The 10,279-nt window shown below is 37.3% G+C and overlaps 1 protein-coding gene across 1 annotated transcript in view; it reads right to left on the bottom strand.

The window, feature by feature from the left end:
* Nucleotides 1-4,921: 4,921 nt before the first annotated feature.
* LOC589044 (protein Ycf2) overlaps nucleotides 4,922-10,279 on the bottom strand; it is a 46,490-nt gene continuing 41,132 nt past the window's right edge. The window contains exons 10-11 of the mRNA XM_788702.5: nucleotides 9,555-9,674; nucleotides 4,922-9,114 (exon numbers count right to left, since the gene is read on the bottom strand). Coding sequence (XP_793795.4) covers nucleotides 8,981-9,114; nucleotides 9,555-9,674 — 254 coding nt within the window. The 3' untranslated portion in view covers nucleotides 4,922-8,980. The remainder of the gene's footprint in view (nucleotides 9,115-9,554; nucleotides 9,675-10,279) is intronic.

The following is a 10,279-nucleotide window of genomic DNA, read 5'->3' as shown; positions in this document are numbered from 1 at the left end:
ATGATGTCTCTGGTAATATAAAATTCATTATGTTATCCAAAGTATATGGTTATTGAGATAGATAAGAGTAATGGTGTTGAACATGTCAGGTAATTAATGTTCTTGTGTGCCATTCTCTTGTCTTTATCGTGTAGAAATCTGATTTTTAGTAATAAAATCAGGCATTGAGAAATCTAATTAAGATGTATTAAAGCGACTTAAAGCAGCCAATGATTCAAGGTAAACATGTCATTCGAATTTCAATAATTTCAAACCATTCGTTGAATTCATTCTTTAATTCAAATATTTTTCATATGATAACGTAGGATTTATTTCTTGAATGTACTGAGCGCTCCGATCGACGGGGTAATAATATCCACGTTTATATCATAGTACAAGAGCGGCATATTATAAATATTATTAATATTATTATTATTATTATTATTTATCATTATCATTATTATTATTATTATAATATAATATAATATTATTAATATCATCGTCATTATCATAATTATCTGTATACTAAATCAACTTTTTGTTTAATTGATAATTTAAAAAATGAATCCTTGTTGAAACATGTATGTATATATTTAATATCGAAGGGTAGGGGAAAACAAGCGTTTATCCACCAATTTCATCAAGTGTAAAGCAATTCGTATTTTTTGAGTATCAGCTTTAAAATATAAACGATTGTATTATGGCATATTGGCAATATACAAAATAAAATAAACATGTGACTGGATAAATAAAAATGACTATCATTGGATGCCCTTCATTTTCGTTGCAATTACATGTATATTTTTGCGTAGGAAGGATGATATGGTTTGACTCATCTGCATGTTATTGCCAAGAAGGTATTTAAAATTATGGACAATGATTATGGTTGTTGAATATGTGTCTCCTGTTAGAAAATTGAAATAGATATCATATAGTATAATTGATTTTCCGTGGATACAAGAAAGAGAATCCTATGTCAATATAATTGTTAATAAAATGAAGAGAAACAATTTTCATTTCTTGCATTTACTGTTTTCATCTGTCATTGTGAGCCTTCATTTTCTTATTAATCTTCTAGAAAAAAACCTTTTCGTGATGAGAAGGTGCGTTTTGTTTGTTTAACCTGACTGCTAAAAAACCATGTCTATGCATCAGGGGACCGACAGCCAAGCCCTCTCCGAGGGACTTGGTAATGAGGATTAATACCTTACCAAAGGGCACTGGCGCATCGAGTTGGATTCGAACCTGGGACCTGCTCTACCACTGAGCCGTCGTGCCTTATTCAAAGTACTTTTATTGTCCATAATCTGGCAGATTTAATCAGGCGCGGATCTAGGGGGGGGGCCGAGCGGGCCTTGGCCCCCCCCCCCCCCCGCAAAAAAAAAAAAAAAAAAAAAAAAGAGAGAAGAAAGGTAAAGAAGGGAAAGGGAAAGAGGAGAGAAAGGGAAAGAAAGAAGAGGAAGAAGAAAAGAAAAGGGGGAAAAAGGAGATCGGGGGGGGGGGCGAAAGGGCCTTGCCTCCCAGGCTGTTGACCCCCCCCCCTCCCCCCAATCAAAAAAATAAGAGAGAAGGAAGGAAAGGGAAAGAAAAAAGGAAAAGAGGAGATACTGGCGTACCGATGGGGGGGGGGCTTGGGGGAAATCAAATTCAAACGTGGTTTATTTCTAATTCCACAACGGTGGATTACAAATAATGCTGATATGACATAATTTCCGAGATTTTTCCTCACTTTTTAGTAAATTATACGTTTGTATGTGTTTGTTGGAAAATGACAAATTCCTAAATTTACAGCCAGGCAAGAAATATGATTCTTGAGATTCCTACATGTCAGTGCCCGAGGTACGGCGGGGATCGGGAGCACCGAGCTCCCCCCCCCCCCACCCCCACTTTTTTGAAAAAGTATATTAAAGAGAAATAATATAGAATGAGAGCAAGAATGAAAGAATAGTTAACTGCCAGTGTTAAAAAATAATGAGGCATCAAAATATGCCCATCTGACCGTGATTAATGCCTAAAACCCCTAAGCCTCCGGGGGCTCTGCCCCCTGGATTCCACCTAGGGCCCTACGGCGGGCCCTTAGATGATCATCTGACGGTAATTTAATGCCTCAAACCCCTTATTTTTAGCGGCTCCGCCCCCTGGACCCCACGCCAAATAGTGACCTGCCAGCAGGCGCGTACGCAGGATTTTTTCAAGGGGGGGTTTTAACATTTATAAATCGGTCCGAAAATTTCACAACGACTCAGCCAGCCGCTGAATAAGCGGGGGGGGGGGGGGGGGTAAGAGGACACATTTTTTTTTTTTTGGTCCCAAAAAAATCGCAACGACTCAGCCGACCGCTGAATAAGCGGGGGGGGGGGGGGGGGGGGGGGGGGGGTAAGAGGACACTTTTTTTTTTTTTTTTTGGTCTCGAAATTTGGAAATTTGACATTTTGCTCCGTTGGGGGGGGGGGGTAAGGTCACCTTTTTTAGGTCGGCCATGGGAATAAAAAAAAAAAAATCCAAAAGGGGGGGTTTTAGGTTTTTTTTAGGGGGGTTTACACATAAAAAATTTCCAAAGGGGGGGGGGGGGGGGTTTTTGTACGCGCCTGCCTGCCAGTGTCACAAAATAATAAGGTATACAAAAAAAATGCTCATCTGACCTTAATTAAACGCCTAAAACCCCTGAGCTTCCAGTGCCTCGACCCCACCAGGGGCCCTAAGACGGGCCCCTGAATGCTTATCTGACCGCTTGCGGGGTTAGACAAGGTATCAAAATGTGTTTATCTGACCGCAGACGCGTAGCCAGGGGGGGGGGGGGGAGGGGGGGGCGGTCCCCCCAAATCGGAAGAGGACGTAGGAAGAAAAAGGAGCAGACAAAGAACATCTTTGAAATTCAGACAAGGATTAACAGTATAGAGAACGGTACAACGCATCGGCTTCTTTCTCTAATAATTAAATGAAACGTCACAGCGTCGCGCAGGAGGGAGGGGGGGGGGGGGGGGGACTGAATTCAGACAAGGATTAAAAATCGAGAACGGTACAACGAATCATCTTCTTTCTCTCATAATATTATGAAACGCCAAAGCTTCCGCGCTTCGCGCGGGAGGGGGGAACCTGAATTCAGACGAGGATTCAGAGGCGAGAACGGTAATACGAATCTTAAATGGCTTAATGAAACGTAAAAGCTTCCGCGCTTCGCGCGGGATGGAGGGGGAACTAAATTCCGATGAGGATTATTTTCGAGAACGGTACAACGAATCGTCTTCTTTTTCTAATGATTTAATGAAAATTAAAAGCTTCCGCGCTTCGCGCGAGAGGGGGGAACCTGAATCTAGACGAGGATTAAGAGTCGAGAACTGAACAATGAATCGTCTTCTTTCTCTAATAGTTTAATAAATCGTAAATTTTTTCCGCGCTCCGCGCGGGAGGGGAAAAATTAAATTCAGACGAGAATTATTTTCGAGAATGGTACAACGAATCGTCTTCTTTCTCTAATAATTTAATAAAACGTCAAAGCTTCCGCGTTTCGCGGAGGAGGGAGGGGGGGGGGAATCGCCCCTCCCTGCACCGACCCCCCCCCCCCCGCATTACGTCACTGTTGGTCACTATTACGCACCAAAATTTGGCTCGCATAATTTCAAATTTGGCCCCCCCCCTAAGAAAAATCCTGGATCCGCGCCTGGATTTAATTATAACAATTTCCACCAACCTAATTAAATGCGAGTTCCCCCTTCTTACTCGCTGCCAGCCGAAGATGGCGTGATCCTCCAATAATGATGTCGCCTGGCAAAAAGAAAATCCTGACTGGCCGTACGCATTCGTTGATAACGCCATCTTCGGCGTGCAGCAAGTGTACGGAATAGAGATAACTACTACTAATACTACTACATGGGTGATACAGGGTTCCACTGACTACAAGGAGGCATTTGCTTACCCCCCCCCCTCCCCCACCCCCACAAAACAAAATAATACAGAGACCATCAGAAACGCTTTGATAATGATAGCTTTATAACAATACCGTTTTCATAAAGTAACTGTTTTAACGGTATTGATAAACGTACATTTAAAAGGATTCTACAGCTCTTTACAACGATCTCAGTTTCATACCTAGTTATTGGTAGTACGACCACTGTGGTATATAGTCGATGCAATGTGGTATTCTCTAATACGAAAAGTCCTGGGTTCGATCCTCGCTCGATGCCACTACATTCTTGAATGGAAAAAGTGTTTTTACCCACATTTGTACCTCCCGACCCAGAACAGTATTACATAACATTGATGTCTAACCACATTTAAGGTCTAAACAAAATCAAAGAAATATTTAATTGAAAGCATTGTAAAGGTATATTCATCGGAGCTATATTCCCTATCCAAAACATAGATACTAGGAACTGTCTAACTGGTGATTAGGTTTTGGGAAAAGTCATAATCAATAGGGTCAATAAGGCAAGATATCGTATACGTGCTAGCGCCTTAATTCTTGAACAACCCCAGTCACTTCCAGTATTATCACTATCGTCATAACACACTCATCCAACGCCGCCACTCTTGCACACATTCCAAGTGTATGGGTGATACGGGGGTACTCCCCCCTCCCCCCCCCCCGATAGGATGGCGAAAAGGGGGAGAAAATGAGAACAGGAGGGGAAAGGAAAAAAGCGTGAAGAAGGGTCGAGGAAAGAGGATGGGAATTGAATGGGAATGAGACCACTCCGGCACCTTCCCCTAATCGGTGGTTTGAAAATGCACATTTTCATTCACAGAGTGCCCCCACACCCAGTGATGCATGTGCCCCCTTATTGGCTAGATTCTCACTACGCCTCTGCCTAGACCAAACCCCTGCTCAACATAACATCCAACTCCATCTTTCACAGTCATCGAAGTCACACATCCACGACGGATAAGCAGCACCAATCTTTATTTATCAATGTAGCTTGCAAGAAGAACAAAAAAGAAGGAGTTTTATTCAGCACACTTTATTCAACTGAAAGGGACAAAAAAAGCAAGTGGCTTTGAGAAGGACAACACAGTATTCGGCTTTTTTTAAATCTTATACCAATTGTTTTCGGCATTAACTGATAAACGAAATCTGTGAGATTTGTTCTGTTGTCTGTACATACTTTCAAATACTTTAATCTCGTCAACGTTTGTGTTTAAAAGCCTAGAAAAGGGCGAACAGGCATATTTTGTTGGTACATTAAACTAAAATTATTCCTGGCTTTATGAAGATTGGAAACCAACTGATGCAAAGGCACTCATTGTTTCTCATTTAAATCTATCTGTGAATACTAAGCCCAAAATGAAGCGGGAAAATGCCACATGTGTTTGTGTGTAGAGATCGTTACGGAATTATTAAAAGTTTGTATTTATCAAACATAAATGTATATAAAAAAAGAATAAAAATACAAATAAATGATTACATAAATAGGTAACATTATTACAATATGAACATGTTAATTATATCAAACATAAAAAAGTGGAGGTGATTAAATAAATGGAGAAATTTAAAGTTATACTAACGAATACAACAATGAGCAAGTGGAATTAGTTCCAAACAAATCTCCACGGAATTAGTAAACATTATTTGAATAAGTTTACAATGAACAAGGTAAACATACGATAATCATAATAAACAGAGTATGAAATAAAATGTGCTGGATAAAAGAAAAAAGGATATATAGTGCCGTATTGTGTTGTTAATTTGATGTTCTCCCTTACTTCAGACCTCCAAGTGTTATTTTACTGTGAAACTGTGCGCATCCAAATATGCTTAACAAACGTTCATAATAATTATCCCTATTTTCCTAAAGACAATATCTTTTGTAATTTTGCCTATTGAATCCGGATGTGCCACGTATATAAGACGAAGAAGAAAAATGGTTCAGGTCTAATTCACATCTTAACCCTTACATATTGTTTAAAAAATGGTCTTCAAACCACAAATATGATATTTCCCCGATCCTTATACAAATCGATAATCCAACACAAACCTAACTTTTTTTTTGTAATGGCACGTAAACTTATTATCTTATCCCCTGTGAATAACCTTAATCTTAACACCAGAGTGGTACTCTTTAATGTTACATTTATTTGGATTTCATGCAACTATGATACCATTCTTAGCTATACCACGATATTTTTCTTCTTGCTTTTTTCATACAATTAAAGCTGCACAATGATGCCATCATATCTACAGTTTGGTCATTCGAGTGTGTTCATCGCCATTGTATTAAGCGACATGATGTTCCTAAGTATATACAGACTGAATATACATGATTCAGAGAGCAATGAACTGCAGTTGACCTATATTAGCAATATAGAATCGTTTAGTCATCCTCATTTTCTTTCATGAATATACTAACGGTAGTTTGGGAAAATTACACAGTTCATTTCCTGAAAGAAATCTGACAACTGTTTGACATTTCGTCGGATTACTATCAATATACTTATTTTTCATATTTCATTAAAGAGCTTTCTTTAAAATAGAATAATAAATGGAGACAACTGCATTATTTATCATGCTTCCAGCTCTTCTTCAGCCATTGCATGCATTAAAATGAATACTGCATGAAATGCGTGCCCACGGACTTATTATCATCATAACAAGTAACATAGTATACAGAAGGCGTACGCCCCCAGTACTTTGATGGCTCAAAATTTATAATGCATTAAGTGGGTCCTTTGTATATTTTATCTACCTGTTCGTAATACATTTCACAAAGATATCTGGATTCGTAGCTGACAATGATGTCAATATTTGTATATTAAGAACTAATGAGTATGTTACTGTGACATATCCATGTAACCGTTAGAACGAACCCCTAAATATTGATCAGATCATGAACTCTACAGAAACGAGGACAATATGGTGCACTGGTTCGGTTGCGTGTTGTATCACAAGTCATGTACAGATAATATGAATAATAAAAAAATATGAAAGTTGTCGCTTCGTACCCCTTTCTTTGATTTTATATTGACTCCTCGATTTACGAAGAGAATCTGACAATCAGTTTCCTAATTCTGCAATCAATATTAGTTTAATAGTTACATACCCATGGTATCATGTGTAACTGTGAATATAGTTACGTCTTATATTCTATAAGTATATTTTTGATAAAATAACTCTTAAGTCATATATTTTGCTCACACCACATGCGCCTAGAGCTATATACTGTAATTACATCAAGTAGAATACTCCTCCAATGTTTTCGTTAATGTAGATGCACCAGAATTATATTACAATGTTCTATATACTGTACAATATATTCATAGATTTTCTTATGAAAATTTAAAGCTTAGATAGGAAATACTTACACGAAAGTTGAAAGTTGCACACAGAGAAAAAATGGTCGACATGACCTTTTGTGTCAAGACATTAAAGCGAGATAAGAGTCATAAGACAATAGAGAAATTAATAGACACTGTCAAGATTTCAATGTGACAAAGAAAGAAGGAGACGAAGAGACAAAGAGAGAGAGAGAGAGAGAGAGAGAGAGAGAGAGAGAGAGAGAAGAATGGATGAATCCTAGAATTTGAGGAAAAAAGGAATAAAAGGGAAATGCACACACAGCATAGGTAGAAACAGCATACGAAGAGATTAATAGTATACTACAGAGACAGATATAAGAGATACAAAGAGTTAAAAGGAATTATTAGATGACAATGAATACAGAGATTCAGTGTGATAACAAACAGATAGTAAGAGAGAAAGAGAGAGAGAGAGAGATAAAGAAAGAAAATAAAGAAATCAAAAAGAAAATAGATACATTTGAAAAAGTCTGAAAAACGATGTTTTGTCCGTTGTCTAATATATTCAAATAAATGAGAAATAATATCTTTTAAACTTGATCTTTATTAATCATATCCCGATTCTTATCGGTAGAGTGGGCACAAATATAGATATTTCTTTTATCTGATTTTGTTACCCTTTATTTTAAATTGTGACCAAGTTAATATGATAACATCTAAATAAACGAATGATACGCTGTATTCCAACTTTTTGTTAAGGTAATTGCCCTTATCCAAGTTATTTTACATTGTAAAACAAATTTTAATTTTAATTATTATATAATGATAGCCAACACCATTTACCCCAAATGAAACAATTATTGATTAAACGTGATTAGAAATAAAGAGATAAACATAAAGTGCCATGCTCATATTTCTTTTCAATGACTGAAAAATGATTTTCTTTCGACACCAGCATTGTTCATTTTCTGACGTGATGTTAACGATTAAAAGGCAAAAGTGATAAAGGTGTTCAAAAGCATAAGTCAACAAAAATGTAAAATTATTCTACTTGTTCAGAAAATCATAATCTAGTGAAATATATCAAAGATACAACCAAACTTAACACAACTGAAGTATAGCAATAAAGGTATCGAAAACATCGTACAAAGATGTGAAAAAATATAGCGAACTGCGAAGGTGATGAATTTCGATGCAAATTAAAGACTGAGGCAAAGAATACGGTGGAAATCAGAGACTGCATGAATATGATCCGAATGTCAAACACTCTGTCTTCCTAGCGCAATCAATGATCAGAAAACGAAGGTCATACCAGGACAAGGTAATGATCTCCCCTCCGTTTTGATAACATTTTCTAGCAAAGTATGAGTGATCGTTTATGATAAACTGATGAATATTAATTGTGTTGGCAGAAAAGAAAGATGGGGGTAATTTTTTTTTTGTATTTCAACGTCAAATTCTGTTTTGAGTACCTAGCGTTGTCAAAAATCGATTTGTGGGTTTTAACAAAATTATCAATTTTTTATTGGTTGAAAGAGGTTCTTCACTGAAAGAATTTGCTCATTTAAATTTCAAACAATGTTTATAACTAAAATAATATTTCAATTAACAAAGCTTTATTTCCACATAGTCCTATAACCCTTTCCATACCCACAACCGAACCGACGCTTGAAGATGGTACATGATCACATTGCAGTCTCTGATTTCCAATTCCTTTGCGGAAGGAGGAGGAGGAAGGGTGGGGGTCATAAGTGACGTAAGCTCATCCCGATTAATCCTCCCCTTCTTTCGTTGCTATCTCCTTGATCTCTTTCTCCTCCTCTTCAAGTTCCTTCTCTTCTTCGTATTTGTTACCTAGCTTTTCCATGTCGATGCCAAGACTTCTCAAGATGTCCTCAGGAATGTCTGAAGTTGTACAAAGAAGATTAAGAAATGAATAAAAACGCTATTCTTTTAAACCATTGTATGAGTTGTCAATTTAATACAAGTTTTAGCATCAACCACTGCCAGTTATTTTGCCATAAGTAGGATTTTTAATTGTCAGCACTAAAATTACATCAAAATGTGTTGGTTTTATTTTCTTTAGTATCACTAGTAGATGGCAGCGTTTTACACGAAATATCCTTTGTGAAATGAATGTAATAATGATGAAAACACGTGCAAAGTGGGTAACTCCAACCAATCAGACACATCGACTTTTTGGTTGATTTAATGTATAGCATGAACAAATTTAATTTATAAAGTTCCCAATAAAGTCCCCAATTGCTGATTATGACGTCATAGAATCGAAAGAATATGAAACAATGCATAGAGAACACAGGAATTGTTTTATAAGTAGTAGTTACCATTATCGAGTAGTAGCGACATGTCTTTCCAGTTTTTCTCCACATCCTCATCAATGACGTCATTTGATGGGCCGACTTTTACAACAGCTTCAGCTCCAGGTTTGGTAATCTTAATGGACTCTAAAATCACAGAAAGAAGAGAAGATGAGGAATTTCTAAGTTTTGGATTCGTCAAGACAAAATAAGATGATGCTCCCTGCTAAGAAAAGTCAGACCTACTGCCCACGAAATGTAAAGATAAATGTCTACGTAAAGCTTCAAGGAAAATGCCTTGACGGAAATGGATTTGAAAGAACCCTTGAGGGAAAAGTCATAAAATAAAATATGAATATGTTTTGCTATGACGTTTTATAATTGAAGATATACAAGTAATATCAGCAGATTCTTAGAGTTGAATAATACTTTAAGACTAGAATAAAGTGATCGCTGGGTCAGTGCACCTTGTTGGTCGTTTTCTTTTATATGATAAACCGATATTTTAGACTCTTCTAGAGCGCACCTCATACATTAAGATCCGATTATATGGTGTCGGTCAAATTACAGAAAGACAAGATACGAAAAAAAGATTTCCTGATTGCCCTGATCAAGGTACTGAATTGTCATACAAATAGAGACATTGACATTGACACAGAGAAAAGTACCATCAGCTGCGAATCGTAGTGGGTAGTTACACCACAAAAGTCGCCTCATTGTCCCAGATTTGTCACCGTGTTTTCTTTGGCGAT

This window comes from Strongylocentrotus purpuratus, unplaced genomic scaffold (assembly GCF_000002235.5).
Source record: "Strongylocentrotus purpuratus isolate Spur 01 unplaced genomic scaffold, Spur_5.0 spur5_scaffold_6, whole genome shotgun sequence".
NCBI classification, from domain to species: domain Eukaryota; kingdom Metazoa; phylum Echinodermata; class Echinoidea; order Camarodonta; family Strongylocentrotidae; genus Strongylocentrotus; species Strongylocentrotus purpuratus.
The sequence above is the reverse complement of the archived record's forward strand: the minus strand, read 5'-3'. Positions and strand labels throughout refer to the sequence as shown.